Raw genomic sequence first — 17043 nt, 5'->3', positions numbered from 1 at the left:
GAGGTTTAAACTTTACACAAGGGAGCTTTTCCCCAGAGCGGTCCATTGGAGAAGTGGAGATTTGGGTCAATCAGTACTTGAAGTTGCTGAAGGAATGTCAGGTTTCTGAGGAAGTTAAAAGTTTATTTTTTAAAAACTCACAATTAGTCTTCTGTAAAGATTTGCTGTAAGCACAGATCTGTTTTACAGAAGGAAACACTATTTAATTTTGGTTACAATTCCTTTGTCTTCTCACTTTGAAAGTAAAACAAAGCTTCACCCACTGCTTTGTGTCTGTGTTGCTTTGGTAGCTTTAGTGGACATTGTCAGTTCAGCAGACACACTGTGTCCACCAGTAAAGATCAGGAACCAGAGGGTGGTAACTGTGCTGGGGGAGTGCTGGAGCGCCCTGGCAGTGCTGTGGGGCTGTGTCTGTGCCCCTGTGTTGAAGTGAAGGGAGCGACCCACCTTTGTTGGTCAGCATCTGACTCTGATTTATTGATCAACCAGGCACTTTTTATAGCAGTGTTAATTCACTTCATGCATATTGCAAAATCTGAGCTCCTGATAGGCTGTAGAGAAAACTTCAGCTCCTCCTTTTGTTTACAATACCTGAAGTTAGTTTACTGAAACCAAGATCAGTGTTCTCACCGTGATATGAAAGGTTCTCAAAACCTTCATATCTGTTCCCAGACCGGCCGTCTGTTCCCAGTAGCAGCCAAGGGCAGAATGGTCTGAGAATCTTGTTATTTATATAAAAGGTGGCTGAGAACCTTAATTATTTACAGAATCAAGCCTGGGAAAGGCTGCGCTTTACAGCAGGCTTCTATCTTTCCCTCAGCTGAGTACTTTCATGGCCTCTTTCTTTAAGCCATGTGTGAACCAGGCTCTCCACACCCCTGGGTGTCACAGGGCTGGGGAGGGCTCTGGGAGCTCAGAGCTCGCTTGGGCAGCCAGGGTGACAGAGCCCTGCCCTGGCTGTAAAGCTGTGACAGAGAAAAGCAAACCTGAGACCAATTTCTTTGTGTCTTGAGCCCCCTTTCAGCTTAGGAAGTAAAGGATCCAGCACCAAAGCAGAGGAGGAGCAGTGCCCTGCTTGGACACACCAAAGTCTGAGCAAATGAAATTATTCTGCTTCCCCCTTATCTTACAGGGAGGAAATTATTTGTCAGTGTGGTAGCTTAGAGATGTGAAGCTTCCAAATATAGCAGATTGAATTAGTATTTTTTTTCTCCCTCAAATACTGTGTAAATACATGTGTGGTGGTTCTGCTGCATGCTGGAGAAAATGGCAGAGCTCTGTGTATTCTTAATAAACAGAAGTAATGTAATGGTGACAGAGGGGTCCAGGTGAGGGTAACCACGTGTGATTTCTGGGCATCATAAATGAAAGCTTTGAAGAAGCAGCCAGACCTTCCCTTAGGGAAGCTTGGACAGGCAGTGCTGTTGTCCAAATGCTGGTGCTTGTGTCTCTGTGGGTCATACTGAGGTTCTCTGAGTGCTCCCCTGGAGAAAGGGGGAGTGCAAACAAGCAGAGACCGTGTTAAATCTCTAACAGATGGCTTAAAAGGCCTCCTTGGCACAACTTCTTGTCTAAATGTTGAGAAATATGTAGGTAACCTTTACTAAAGGAACACAGGTTTGAACAAATAATTGTGTTAATGTCATATGATAGAAAACTGTAATATCTGATCTGTTTTTCTATTTCATGGCCCAGATGGTTGGTATGTACAATTCCTGAAGTTCATTATGTTGCCATGAACTAGATAGGGAAAAAACCCCACATACTTGGAGTTATTTTTGTAACAGTGTTAGATTGAAATATATTTTAAACCTTTTTCACACCTTGCTTTATCTGAAGTTCATTGCTTTTTAATAATCAAAAGAATTCAATGCTTAAATATTTCACAAACTTAATTAAAGCGGATTTACCTCATGGGTTTGATATATTTGGGATATTGAAGTACATTCTGTTGTTGGATATTCAGAATAACAGCTTTTCCTTTCTTGGTGCTCTCTGTTCCTGTCCATTTCCTAGAGATGGTTTCTGTTCAAGGAACAGGACTGAGCAAAACTTGAGCTCCACTCGTGTAGTAAATGCTGCATCTGCAGTGTCCTCATGTCCTGTGCTTACTCACACACTGTTTTTTTTGGTTTTGCCTGTCAACCTTCCTGTTGTCATATCCTTACACTTATTCCAGCTCTGGGTTGCCCAAGTTGCAGTTCTGACACTGTAATGACATCCTTCCCCGTTTTCTGAGAAATAAGTAGGCTATTTCCAAGAAACCATGCAGTACTTCTTCAGTATTCCAAAATCTCTACAAATCCTGTATTTACTTCACAATTTTGTTTTAAGCCAGTAGTGAATGTTTCATCTTTCTTTGCTATTAGAATGTTTGTGGAATTGCCAATTAGTGGCCTTTAGTACTTTCTTCAGCCTTTCAGTTAGTGGGTTGTGCAGAATTATTTCATTACTGTATTTAATATCTACATTGGTGGAAAATCAGAAATATTCTAAACTCAGCAAACAAAGATACTGTGCAGTAACTGTACTTTGCTTTGAGCAATATTCAGGACATGTACCAAGGTCATATTTTCCTTTGACACAACAGTTTTGGCATTTCTCTGTTGAAGCAGTCTCCCTGAAGTTAATTTTCCAAGTATTTGGCTGCAGTTGTTTTTTCACAAGGGAGAAAATCTGAATAACCTGGTTTTCATTCCTCTGCAGGTGCAGATGCTGAGCAGGATGCTGCTGTCAAACTTGCCCAGGAACGAGCAGAGATAGTTGCCAAGTATGACAGAGTAAGTGAACTTTTTAGTCATTTATAAGACATTTTATAATGAATCTTCATAATATGTCTGTTTAAAAAGTGAATCATGATTCCAGCTAGCTGTTGTTTAAAATACTCTGTTGGGTACTAATCTGGTGTTTAATGATACACTGGCCTCTCTGTGAATTAAGCTCTCTCTCCATGGGGGATATTCTGGATAATGACTCAATCAAGTCATTTTTCAGGTGCATAGCAAGTTACTTTGGGACCATTTCAGGGAGTGTATTGTATTAGAAGTAGTGAAGGTGGGGTGTTTGAGGATGCTCAGATGCTCACACATCTCACAGATATGTGACATCAGAAGGACTCTCATTTTACTTTGAATTTATTTAATCTTTTGTTAAGGTAGTACAAATACTGCAATCATAGCAGAAAAAGTAAAAGATGAGTGAGCTGTATTGTTTCTCATCTTGTGAGGATCTAAAGAAATCCCTGCTCATACCATGTTTGTTCTTGGACCCCTTGTCAGGAAAAGCTTGGCACAGAATGTTCCCAAAATGCTTACACAGTAGTCAGGTATTTTTGTACCACTTATGGACTTTTTAAGAGTCACTGGAGTAGAGAGCAATAGCCTTGTTTGTGGAGTTCATGGAATGTTTCATGTCCCAGAATTACTGCACACTGAGCAAACCACCAGTAAATGAGTGGCTCACCTTGGACTGAGGAAAAACCTGCTTGTGTGTGGCAGGCTGACACCAGCTGCTGCTCAAAGCTGCTCAGGCACTGCCACCTCAGCTGGGCAGGGGAGAGAAAATGTAACAGAAGGCTCCTGAGCTGGGATAAAGGCAGGGACAGATCCTTCACCAGTGACTGTCATGGGCAAAGCAGACCTGAGTTGAGGAAATCTGTTTAATTTATTACCAATCAAATCAGAGTAGGACAATAAGAAAATAAACACTGGATCAAAAACATTTTCTGCCCAACCCTCCCTTCTTCCTGGGGTTAGCTTTGCTCCTAGTTTTCTCTACCTCCTCCACCTGAGCAGTGCAGGAGGATGGGGAATGGGAGCTGTGGTCAATTCATCCCACATGGTTTCTGTGACTCTCTCTGTGATGGTGTTCACAGGGGTCTTAGGATGAGGGAAGAGATGAGAATGTTGACTCCATGTTTCAGAAGGCTTGATTTATTATTTTATGATATATATTATACTAAAACTATACTAAAAGAATAGAAGAAAGGATTCCATCAGAAGGCTAGCTAAGCTAAGAATAGAAAAAGAATGATAACAAAGGCTTGTGGCTGACTGAGACAGTCCGGACACCTGGGCTGTGATTGGCCATTAATTAGAAACAACCACATGAGACCAATCCCAGATGCACCTGTTGCATTCCACAGCAGCAGATAATCAATGTTTACATTTTGTTCCTGAGGCCTCTCAGCTTCTCAGGAGAAAAAATCCTAAGGGAAGGATTTTTCATAAAACATGTCTGTGACATCCTTTCTGCTTGAGGGCTTGACTCCTTCAACTCTTTCCTTTTTCCAGTGGGGATATCCTTCCTATAGGCTGAAGTTCTCCATGAACTCTTCAGGATGGGTCCTTCCCATGGGCTGCAGCTCTTCGTGAGCTGCTCCAGCACCGGTCCCTCCATCAGGGTCAGTCCTTCAGGCACAGGAGCTCCAGCAATGGGTCCCCCATGGGGTCACAGGTTCTGCCCCCAAAGCTGCTCCAGTGTGGCCTGGGCTGTGGCCAGTGGCAGTCCCTACTGGAGCTGGCTTTGTCTCTGTTGGATGTGGAGGAGGCTTCCAGCAGCTTCTCAGAGTAGCTACCCCTGGATCCCCCTGCTACTGAAACCAGGCCACACAAACCCAATTCCCTTTGTGTTCTGAGCGGTGGCCTGATTTCACAGCAGTAACCTGAGCATAGCCCACAGCAGAAGCAGGCAGAGCTGAAATGTGGTTAAACTTCTGCAAGCCTTTGCAAGATTGGCAGTTGGAGAGCAGGAATGGGACATGCCTGAATGCATAATTGAGGGGAAACTCAGTGCTGCATTGTTTGACAGCTGCTGCAAGTCAGCATGCACTGTGTCTGCAGGATGTGCTTTTGCAGGTGACTGTTCAGGAAAGATGGACTTGAGAAATGAAACTAGTAGAGGGCACTCTGGGGACCTTGATGCATTATTGTGGAGTTTAACAGCAGGTGTGGGATTACTGTGACTCTGGTTAAAATCTATTTTGTGTATAGCAGTGACCAAGAGAGATTTCCTGTGATGAAAATACTGTTTGTCAGGGCTGGGATAGGTGTTCCGCTCTTTCATCTTGGTTGGTTAGGACTGGTGTTCTCCTCCTCCTTCTCCTCTAACCTCCTGCCACCATGTCCCAAAGTGTCCCAAAGGTTATGCTTTCAGGGGTTGAATGCTCCCTTATGTGTCTTTATTTATTGTGTCATAAAATATAATTTGGCTTTTTGTTTTCTCCTTTCCCCTTAGGGACGTGAGGGTGCTCAGATTGAACCGTGGGAAGATGCTGACTACCATCTTTACAAAGTCACAGATAGATTTGGCTTTCTACAGTAAGTAGCAAGCTTATAAAGAAAATAAGATTAAAAGTTTGCTACTATGAATATTCAGGCTCTTTATTGCATTATCTATTTGGTGAAAGTATTATTATGCCTTTAATAGATATTTTGGAAACTGCTGTGTAAGTGTTACTGCTGGATAATCTTTCACTGTGCTTTTCAATTCAGTTTCTATCTGGGTTTTTATTTCTGTAATTTGATCTTGCAGAGGGAGTGAAATGTTTTAAAATTTTTTTTAGGGAATGAAAATTGATAGCCTACAAAAAACATATTCCAAGCTAAATTGAAGATAAGTTTTCATTGTGAATAACTTAGTTGGATGTAAACAAACTTGAAGTTTTTGGAAGGATTTATAAAAAATTTTGTTAAAATGTTTAATTTTAAAAAGATCCAAATACATTAAGGTTACTCAGTGGTTGTATATGAGAAAAGTGTATCTCAGTCCATAAAAGTTTAGTAAATTTTGGCTTCATATATTTTTTAACCTTACTGAAGTCTCTGCTGATTTGGAACCTAATATTGAATCAACTTTAAGTCAGAAAATGCCAGAGGCCACATGCAGTTCCCCTACAGGTGCCTCCTTTGTAACATAATCTGTTCCTTTTTGGCAAATAGAAGATTAGAGTATTACATTGTTTTAGGGTTTTTATGGTTGGCAGATGTAAATATGCAGCTTGCAGAAACTGAACACAAGCTGACTTGCTACTTCTGATGCTGTTAGGCCTCTCTGAGGTTCTTGGTGGTTGGCATTTTTGTTTGAATACTGAAATGCAGTTCAAATCCAGAAAAATCAGTGATAAGTGGAAAAGTTAGTAATACCTATATAATTAATGGTATTGGGAAGGGGAGTGTTTACATTCTGTTTTTTGGAGGACTTTTTTTTCCTTCTCTTCTTTCCTTTTTTCAATATTACTGTTTTTACAAGCTGTCAGTTAAGAGTCATTTTTACCTGCAGACTGTGCTTCACTGGGGTGAGTTGATTTGCTGTGTGACATTCAGAGAGATGTTTTTCACACAGAGGGGTCCTTGTGTGGGGAAAGCCCAGCTGCAGCACCACGTGCATTCCTAATGGAGAAAGGATGTCAGAGTTATTTTATTTCTGGGGCAGAGGTGATGGGAGCCACTGCAGGGTTCATCTCTGACTCCTGAACTTTTCCTGTTACCTGGATTGTGATATTTCCATTTTTTATGTGTTAGGTGTAGAGGATTGTTCCTCAGGTCCTCTCCACTTGCTGCTGCTGTTCAGTCATTACCCACATGTTCCTCTTGCTCAGGAACATCTTTACTCACCAACACAGAATTAATTCTCTATACAGTCAGCTTCAAGGGAAGAAAGCTGAAAGATTTAAATTACATAAAGACTGTACAGGTTAACAGTGTATGCAGATTATCTCTTCACTAATTGTGCCTATTTGTGGCTTATCCATGTCTTGTTACCGGGCAGATTTCACCAGAGAGTGCTCTCAGGGCTGCTTTATGATTGCTTAAGAGAAATTCAGTGTGTTGCAAATGATGTTTTTATTTTCCTGAGAAGCAAAATCTCTCCTAATAGAAGAAATATAATTAGGATAAACAAATCAACTGTCTGTCCCTGAAATGACAATTTATATTGCACTATAGATTTTAACTATGGTCTGGGTCATGTGTGCTGTCATACTGGGCCTGCTGTGACAGAAGGAAACTCCTGTTCTATGAGATTTGAAATGCAGCAGGATGTACCAAAAACCTCAGAAGTTTGTCATCCCTGAGAGCCATCATTCCCTACAATCTCCCAAGTGTTTACAGTGTAAGTTAGCAGACAGGCTGATGCACACTGAAAACAAAATCTGGGGCAGTACCAAACTTAGTGTCATTGTTAAGGTCTACAGGGATTTGTAATCTTGTTTATATTGACATTTAAAATACTAAGAGAGGTGTCTTTTGTGTCAGGAGGGTGCTGGGTGTGAGGAACCTGATACAAAATTAGGGCTTGTTTTCTCAAGTACAATAGGCATTGATTACTATCAGTGGTTTTCTATTTTTCCTTGTCTGTGTCCTGTTTGCAGCTTTCCTTGGCTCTGTGAAGGGGCCATTCAAAGTTCAGCTGATTGCTGATAGGGCAGAAAAGATAATTTTGAGGGAATGAAGCACTCAGGCTGCATGTGTGACTTGCCACTGGGTAGAATATGGGAGAATGTAAAGGTTGGAGACATTTCAAGAGTGGTTTTGGTCTCAATCTGCAATTCTTGTGGTGTCCCAGTGTCCTTATTTGTGTGTTAAACTGGGAATTTGTAAACTTAAGGGACCTGAAGACTTAACCTTCTGTTGTCTTCCTGCCATACCAGTAGATGTGGGTTCAGGTTTAACTCAGAGGACTGAGAGGTAGAGGGAAAGTGCCTTTTTATTTACCAGTGGAGAAATTGGGTTGTGGTTGGAAACAGATGAAACATTTCCCTCCAAGTAAAATATGTCACCTTCACCTCTTTATAAGGCTCCAGTTGAGGTATCTTTGGTCAACTCTAAGTGATGTAGTATTTACTGCTTACAAGAGTTAGGTCCATCTTTACCCAATATTGTCCTAAATTTTTAGTAGCTGCTGCCTTCAGAACACAATTTAATTTGTTTGCTGCAGTACTTTATTTTGCAGTTCTGCAAATGAATGTGAATGTTCTAGTTAACTTTGGATATTAAAAGGAAAGTGGTATGGACAGGTTATTAATATTGCTATTTAAAACAAAAAAAATATAGCTGAGTTAATACTTAATGAATTTAGGGAACAAGAAAGTGTATTCAGTGAGAAGTAGCAGAGCATTATAATACTGAGACTTATTTGAAATGAATAAAGGGAAGTTTTAGAGGGAAGTTGGATGTAGGAAGAAGGTTTCCAGCAAAGCTAAGCTGTGAAATAACCTGTGGGGAGCCCAAGGGGACTGTCTCTTGAGATGTTCAGCAGCAGAGTGTGCAAAACAAAATGCAGCTAGGAGGAGTTTGTTCAGTGGCACTGACTAAATTGTAGCAGTTTCGAGCTACTCTACTGCAAACATAAATTGTACAGTAGAGGCATGCAGGAACCAGAAGAGTGAAGCTCTCATTATTAGCTGAATTGGAGAAAACTTGGCCTTTACCAGCTACTGTTGCAAGGCCATAGGGAAGTGGTGGCTTGTGGTTTATTTAAGCCATGGGGTGTTGCAGGCAAACCAGACTCAACTTGGAGAATTTCTCATCATTTACTGCCAGGTAAAATGACTTTCTGGCTGCTGACCTGGGTGCTGGCTAGGAACACCCCAAACCATAGCCCTGTGTCAGGCACCCAGAGCAAACACCTCTCTCCCCTCTGCCTCCAGGACAAAATTCTCTTGATTTTTGTCCTGGGTTAGCCTTGCATCACCCCAATTCCTTTGGTCAGCTGGCAGGCAGTGCAGGAGCTCCTGCACATGATGACTTCTTTCTGCTGCTCCTGGTTTCTTGCTTATTTTCTCCTTCTGCTCCTTGTGTCTTACGTGGCTTCCCCCACCCTGACATGGTGTTTCTCTACTCCAACCATGTTCTCAACATCCCCTTCCATGAGTCTCTTCTCTCTTTCCAGTTCATATTGTTCCTCTTAATTAATGCAGATATACATGGTGTACATGTCACCTGATATATATGGTATACATGGAATAATATATTGAATTAATGCATCAATTAAATAAATATTCATATAACATGGAATAGGCTATTAAAAAACACCAAAACTATTAACTTTTGTAATGTTTCTTTCAGAGAATCCCACGTCAGTGTTGTCTTAGTCATGACCATGAGAATTGACAGAGCAGACCAGTTTCATACGAGCTCAATGTGGTTACCAATAAATCTAAAAATATATATAAAAAAAGCAGCAATATCCCTTCCCAGAAAAGCCTCAGGCATGGTCCTTATTCAGTGCAATTTGTTTTCCAGTGAAAATCCTGCTGCTGATTCCACATGACAGTGCAGGACTGCTGAGCAGTCAGGCTGATGTGAAAAGTGCCATTCAATTTGAAAATGAGCATTTTTCCCTCTGAAATCCAGCACCAGTGTCTGTATATCCAGTGTGCCAGTATTTTGATAAGATGGGATGGTTTTTTCTAGGAAGCACTGGAGATGGAGGCTTTGAGCTGTGCTGGAGCTGATGGAAGCCCAGCAATCCCTCTCTGGGGGCTCCCACAGGGCTCAGAGAAGGCTTAGCCTGTAACAGATGATTCTGCAATCAAGTATTTTAGGAATGGGAGAAATGCCTAAGATCTCTTCACAGATAGTCATAACAAAAACTGTTTAAGCTGATTTTGGAAATGAAAAAAGGAGGAATGTGTTTGGTATTCATAAAAAATTTGGTTTGTTTGCTCAGTTTTTCTTTTTCCCCCCTCCCGTTGGATATGTTGTATCTTTTTGGTCAGCATTGTATGAATGTTGACCCTGCACCCCCCAAAAAAGCAGTTCCTCTCTATCCTGTCTTGGAAACTGGCTAAGTTTTAATTTAAATGTCCTCAGTATTTTCAGTGTGGGCTGTTCTTTCACCAGCCCTTTTCTTTACCTTGTAAATAACTTCTGTTTGCATTTTTTCTATCAGCAGTCATTGATAAGGGAGTACATTCAGGGAAAAAGAAAGACCTGGAGGAGTTTCTGAGTGTCTTGAAGCTCATAGCAGGCATTCCAGTAATGCCTCAGGCTCTGGGAATTCCCCCTTCCCCCTCCTGCAATTATTTAGTTGATTTGGTGCTGCTTTGGAATTGATAAAAAAGCTACTAAAATAAATACCTTATTCCTTGGGTGACAACAAGTTCCCTACTACAGCTAGGAATGTTTTAAAAGGTATTTTATTTCTTTAAACTGACAGTTTATGTAATGTCTATATTGATTTGTCTATTTAGAAGTGACATTTTTATGAGTTATTTTATAGCTAAAAAATTATTGGAGGTCTTAAGACAGTAAAAGAAAGTAAGAAATTCAAGTGCCAGTGTTTGTTTAAGTAAATAAGAATTTAAGCTTTAACTGACTGTAGTTGAAACACATACATTTGCTAATATATCCTTGAATATATCCACGAATATATAACATATATTCATGAGTATATCCTTGTATTTATTTTTGTGTTTATTATTTGTATTTATATTTTATTTTATATTTATTAAACTCTGCGGTTAAGTACAAGGACAAAATAACTTGATTCCCTGCCCCACATTATGTTTAGGTTGAATGGTCTCAAGAGCATTGGCTGATTGAAGTTTGCAAAACAGCCCAAACTTTGTCCTGATCCTGAAGTAGGGGAGAAGCTGAGAGCAGCATTTTGCAACTGTAAAGGTCAGCAGCAGTTTAAAGAGCTGATCCTCTTTGGGCCCTTTCAGCACCAGGCCAAAAGTCAGAGCAGGATGAGCCAGATGGCCTCAGTGTCTTCCTAGAATGGCACAGAAAGCTGAAATTTGGGCAAATCTGAGCAGCATCACCAACATACCCTGGGCAATGTACTCCAGGTCCTGAGGGGCTTTGTACTGAAATTTGTAAAGCATTGAACAGCATCCCCCTGAAGAAGAAATATCAGCCAGGTTCATTTGTTTTGGTACCTGTTGGAATACAGATTTCAGTCTTTCAGCCATTTGGGGACCAAGCAAAAATATTTTTAAAAAATAAAATGTCCCACCCTTTTCGTTTTTAGCAGTAAATTAGGATTTATGTTATCTAGTCTTTTAAAGCAATCCTTGTGTGTTTATATTCTTGCTGATTCTTTTATATTTCTCTCTCTGTATACCACCCAGCTGAGAAGGAGATGTTCTGTTTTCTTTTACAAGAAAACAGTTCAAGATCACAGTTTTCTTTTTCTAAGTAAAATTAAAAAAAAAATCAGTTTTTGGAGTTTGGGGCAGGTACAGCTAAAGTCCAAATTTTACTACTCTTCATTGGGAAATACAGATTCTGATCTAAATACTTGTGGGAAATAGTAAAGCTAAGAAGATTTTCAGAAGGTAGAAAGTGTTTTGCTGTAGAAAGTGTTTTAAGTGTTCAGACATGAATATTTATTTATGAAATACAAATAACAGAAAAAACTGCAATTTACTTACTGCAACTTCCCAAAAACTTTCTTCTTTCCATTGTTCCCTGATGAATGCCAGCAACAGAATTTTTCTGGGTAACTTTTGGTGATGAGCTGTGAAAATCATAGCAGACATGACATCATTCAGAAAATTAAAGAATACTTTTATTTCTTCAGCCTGCACCATATCAGTTCTTTGCAGACCTTGTTACTATTAAGGTTTGTGTTAACTTATATTAATACTTGTTATCTTATAGCAATAACTTAGATTGTCACAATTTGTGTGACTTGGGTGATTCACTTTACACATGTTTTTCCTTTTACTACCTGCTCAGTAAATGGAAACTGGGGATATATATTTAGTGTGGCAGATGCTGTTATGGTGCTAAATATTCCAGGATCAGCATGGTGAGACTGGGCAGAATGGAGGTTTATTTTTCAAGGTTGTTCAAGTGGGTTTTTATCCCCTGAAGACTGAGGAGTGGTACAATAGAAGTACTAGTGGTAGAAAATACAGGTGTGGTCTGCCCCTCACCCCATTCATGAGATTCTCTCCAAAATTTAGGTTAGATTCTTGTGTTACACTTACAGTAGCTCTGCAATTCTGTGCTGATTCTGATGGAATTGTACTAATTCACAGCAGCTGAGAATGTGACTCACACCCTTAGTCTTTATCCCATGAGCCTGTTAAAGCAGAGAACATGCTTTGAGAAGAGTTTGCTAATGATGGAGATTATTGCATTGCCAGAGGCACTTTTCAAATAGCAGAATTCATTCTTCCTTTTGCTGACATGAGACCTACCTGCTCTTTTCCATCAAACTTCACTCTTTAGAAAACCAAGTGCATTTTTATTAGCTCCAGTGCATTCCTACAGCATGCTCCAAAAATGAGTTAGGGGAGCAGAGAAACTGAGGGCTCAGTCAAGGAATGAGATACTCCATTAAATATCTCCAAATGAAGCTATTGATTTTTTTTTTCCCTTCAGTATTATTATTTTACCCTGAACTTTTTAACAGGGTGAGCAACCAGTTATCCTCTCGTGGATTCTGTTTCTTGGTAATTTGTATGTAGCCTTGCTGGAAAATAGTCCTTGTCTCTGAAGTATTCTGTGTGCATTCCTTGGTGTTTTCTCCTGTGTGCTTGTTGAACCTCATGGCCAAGAACAATAACTCTTGCACAGCTCTCCCTGCTGATTTGGGTGGGTACATGAGTGAATTCTCTGCTGATAAGAGCTGTGAGGACAGGTCTCTGAGGGTTCTTGGCAGCAAAAGAAGTTATGCTGAGATTTTGGGTAAGAGAAAGAAAGAACAAGAAAGAATGAACAAGAAAGAAAGAATGAACAAGAAAGAAAGAAAAGCGTGGTTGATGTAATTTGGTAATAATTAAGTGACATTCAAAAAGAAAAAAAAGATTTTATATAATTGTAATTTCAAAGTTTTAGTAGGAGAGTCATGGAATCGGGGTTGGAAGTGACAAGCAGTAAGCCCAGCACCATCACTGGAACCCCATAACCACCAAACCACATCACCCAGTGCCAGATCCAGGAGCCTCTTAAACACCTGGGCTGGTGACTCCACCACCTCCCTGGGCAACCTGTTACAATGCCTGACCACCCTAAAAGTGGAATTTTTTTTCTGATATCTAATCTAATCTCCTTTGTCTCAGTTTAAAGCCATTTCCTTTTAAGGCCATGAATCTGCACATCAGAGTTCAAGGAAAGAGCTCCAAGGCTACAAGAAGAGTTGCAAAGTTACTGTTCACAGTGACATGGAGCCACAATTCTTAATTTTCTAGGCACAGCAAATATTGCCAAACATGTTAAGTGATGTGGTGATGTGCTGAAATAGCAATGAAATGTTTATTCCTAACACTGCAATTATAAATGTCAGTTTTACTGCATTTTATTTCTGCTGGTCATTCAGCAGGGACTTGCTGTCATTTTCTTCTTCTCAGCTTTGTGAGAGAGGGTCAGACCCTCTTGTCAGGAGAGGGGCTGAACTCTTCCCTCCCTTGGGAAGAAGTGTGCCAAGCTCTGCCTCTTTCAGCTGCCAAAGTCAAATCTTTATTTAAAAAAAAAGTTCAGATCTCTCTTATTAGAGAAAAGTTGTGTTTCTCTTCTCTTTTTCCTAAGTATACAAATATGCCTCATTTTGACTGTCTAGAATTTTTCATGAAGCATTATAAAGATTTACCATGGGAACTCTGCTGAATTCTCTTCTCTCCATTGGAATTTGGTATTATGTGTCATGGATTCTGCCTTCTAATATATGACACACTTGCCTTGACTGATTTTGCTGCTGAATATTCATTGCTAATCATATTGAGCAACTGCTGTTAAAAAACCCCCACAAATTTCAGCTCTGTTTAACATTCTTTCCTTTTGCCCTGATATACCCTGAGGATATTATCTTTATTTTTTGGAGAGAAGTGGTAGTTTTCTTGGGCTGTTTATTGAGATTCAAAATGGTTTTTTTTAGGTCCATTTTCCTAGCAATAGACAACTTTCTTTTTTTTTCTTTTTCTCTTTGTATGCTTTCAAGGGGAACTGCTTTTACAATCTTTTAATTGCATTTCTGTATGACAAAACCTGTTTTGAAAACACAGTGAACACATTATTTATCAGTTAGGAATTCCTGCTACGTTGAAATGAATTCTTGCTTACTATGCAGTTGTGCAGTGGTGAGGCTGGTTCAGAGACCAAGGATAAATAGGTAATTTTATTTCAACATCCTTGACAGTGGAAGAGTGCATTGGAGCTGCTGTAAAATTTGCTTAGTTCTGTCCATTCTGACTGAGTTTACAGTTCTGCTTCCATGGTGGAAGTGAACACTGCTCTGTGGATTTGTCTGGTGGTGGATTTTGGTGGAGGTTGTGTTGTGAGTCTTTGCATGCATGCATTTGAGCTTGTGTCCAAAAGCATGAGCTGTGCATGGCAGTTTGCAGGATTTGCTTCCTTAAAGTGAAGTCTCATTTTTGCAAGAGCATGTGGTCAGAAGTGTTGCTTTAGAAGGTGTTTTGGTTACTACAAGGAAGTTTTCACTGCCTCTGTTGTTCACTTTTTCTCACACTTGCTGTTTTAACACGTATTCTTTGTCAGACTGATGGGGAATAGTGATGGTTTTTTCAAAGCTGTTTCATGAAAATTGTCCAAACCAGATGAAGCAAGGGATCTTCTCTCTGCTGGTCACCTGTGAGCTTTGCAATTGTATATATTTGCACATCACTTGTGTATTTAGTGGTAGGACTCCACCAGAAGGAGGGAGTGCCTAGAAGTTAATGTATCTAGAAGTTACCAATGAATTTTTCTGTGACTTCTTGGACTGTGCATTTCATTTCTTTTGCAACACTATTTAAGATGTTCTTCTCTTTAGTTTTTTTGTCTTTCCTTTCCCCTTGTGTTGTTGTGGTGATCTAGTGTGTGGTTCTTCTCTCACTTTCATTTCATGCATGGTCATCCTGTGGAAGGAGGAAATGTTCTGTTGTTATTTGCTGTAATTCAGAATGAGCTTCTTTTCTTTCCTAAATCTGTGTCACAGTGTTACCCCTTTCTTTGGCTTAGCTTGATTCTAAGCTTATTCCTAGGACTAGAGTTGAAATTTGAATTTTAAATCCATTCTTTCAGCTGAGTTAGTCCAGGCTGTCACTTCAGCAATCCCCTGCAGATATAGAAGGAAATGAGGTGAATGCAATCCTGCAGATTTGATGGCAAACACAAAAATAAGCTGCAGGATAATTCTGCCAACTAAGGACAAATAATGTGGTTTTTTGTTAACAGCTGCTGCTGCTTGATTTCAGTAAAAGATCATCCAGTGTGTACTAGGAATTCATAAAGTACTTCCTTGTATGAAAAGAGCTGTTAGGTAGCAGAGCTGAAAAAAATGATTTGCTATGTGAATATGGTTTAATTTAGACAGCATTCATAAAGAGATATGCAACAGCTCTGAGTTACTGCTTAAGCTCTAAAACATAAGTAGGTAGCATGATCATTATTACCTCATTTATTTCCTGCTAAATTTAGCATTTCCAGAAGATGAAAGTAGCTGAATGTAGGGAATGGCCAGAGTGGCCCAGGTTGTAAAGGATGCTAAAGGGGGACAGTTTATAGAAGTGCCAAGATGCTGCTTCATTGACCCAGTGAAGGACCCACCAGAATGGGATTTGAGACCACTGAAGTTTTGTTTCTCAAAGAAGCAAGTGTAGGTACAGAATGCTTTGAACTTCAGCAGTGAACAAGGAGATATTGCTGGAACAATCCCATCTTAGGTAATTCATGTTCAAATATGCTTTGCATAGCACATGAATTTTAATGCAGATGGAGCTGCCAACATGCAAACCATGGATCTCTGTTAATTTATGGTGTAAGTGATGTGCACAGGAAGGAACCTTTGAGCAGTACTTCAAAACAGGAGCTATGTGTTTAAGGAGAAAATCCTAGGTGTTTTAGACATTTATCAAATGTAAATTAGAAGCAAGGCATTCTCTTTCATTTGCCTTTTAGACTCTTGGGAATTTTAAAGTAGCTTAGGCTAATTTTTATCTTTCTATAAAAACTTGATTCTGAGAAGACATTTTTAACCTCAGTGTTCATTTATGTGCAATTAAAGTGACATCAAAAATCACTAGAAATGCTGATGTGCTCCGTTCAGCAGATTATAAATTTTCTCAAAGGTGTTCTGGTTCCATGCTGGGGAAACTTTCAAGTTTTCATGTAGAACACAGCTTTCCACTAAAAAGAGAGGACAGCACATATTTTTAGCATTTGGCAGTGAAAATATAGTTCTATGCTTTTTGCTATGAATTTCGTGATAATTTTTCATATTGGCAATAAAAACTTAAAGTCATCTTTCAGGCAGCCAAGTACTTTACCAAAAAGTCACCATTTTGAGATTTAGTTGGATTTGATAAAACTTGAATTTTATTTTGTCTCATCTCTTACAGTTCACATTGCTTGAGGCTTTCTGGACAGGAGCTACGTGTTCATGGCACTGGGCTGTGCAAATTGGCAGCAACATCCACAGAATCCACAAATAATAATTGCAAATAAAACCTAGTCACAAAATCACGTGGTCCAACCTTTTGCCAGCATTAAATTCTTTCTTGCAGCATGTTTCCTGATAATTATATTGTGGAATGTCACACTGGCTTATCCCATATGTTAATTAATTGCTTTGGCTTGCTTATGAATTTTAACAAAACTTCTGAAAGCTGTTTTTTAATCTGCTGTAGTCACTACCCCCATACTGTGCAGAGGTTGTTCAGTGAAAATTCCAAGTGAATGATCACAGTAGCAGAGCTCCCAATTATTCTGAGACAGACTCAATCAGAATTGTGAGTTTGTAAGTACATTGTGAGATAGAAAGAGGGAAGTGAGCCATAGAATTTTATCTGTGAAAAACAACAGCTTTCTTATCTTCTCCTTAATATTTCCAGAAATCTTTTCCATATATTATTGATTTTGAAAATAACAATTTTGCTTTAATTTCCTTTGAAAAGCTGGAAGATTAAAGCAGTACTCATAGTCAGGATTCCTCTGCAAATTACCTTGAAGGTGATTCTGTTGCCAGGCCCTGTTGTACATATCCATAATGCCCCATATTGCCCTGACAGCTCTGTGTGCCATGCATCAGACACTGAGGGGAGGCAGACCCAATGGAGCACCTTGTTAGTGAGTTTATTGCTGTAGAATTGGTTTC

General features: G+C 39.6%; 1 protein-coding gene across 6 annotated transcripts in view; it reads left to right on the top strand.

Annotated features, from left to right (window-relative positions):
* Positions 1-17043, top strand: part of USP6NL (USP6 N-terminal like) — a 124470-nt gene that overhangs the window by 51601 nt on the left and 55826 nt on the right. For all 6 annotated transcript variants that reach the window (XM_005489264.4, XM_014268650.3, XM_074538730.1 and 3 more), the window contains 2 exons: positions 2707-2780; positions 5236-5318. In XM_005489264.4, the coding sequence (XP_005489321.2) occupies positions 2707-2780; positions 5236-5318 (157 nt within the window). The remainder of the gene's footprint in view (positions 1-2706; positions 2781-5235; positions 5319-17043) is intronic.

Source organism: Zonotrichia albicollis, chromosome 4 (genome assembly GCF_047830755.1).
Source record: "Zonotrichia albicollis isolate bZonAlb1 chromosome 4, bZonAlb1.hap1, whole genome shotgun sequence".
Classification (NCBI taxonomy): domain Eukaryota; kingdom Metazoa; phylum Chordata; class Aves; order Passeriformes; family Passerellidae; genus Zonotrichia; species Zonotrichia albicollis.
This window is presented reverse-complemented; position numbering and strand designations above follow the sequence as displayed.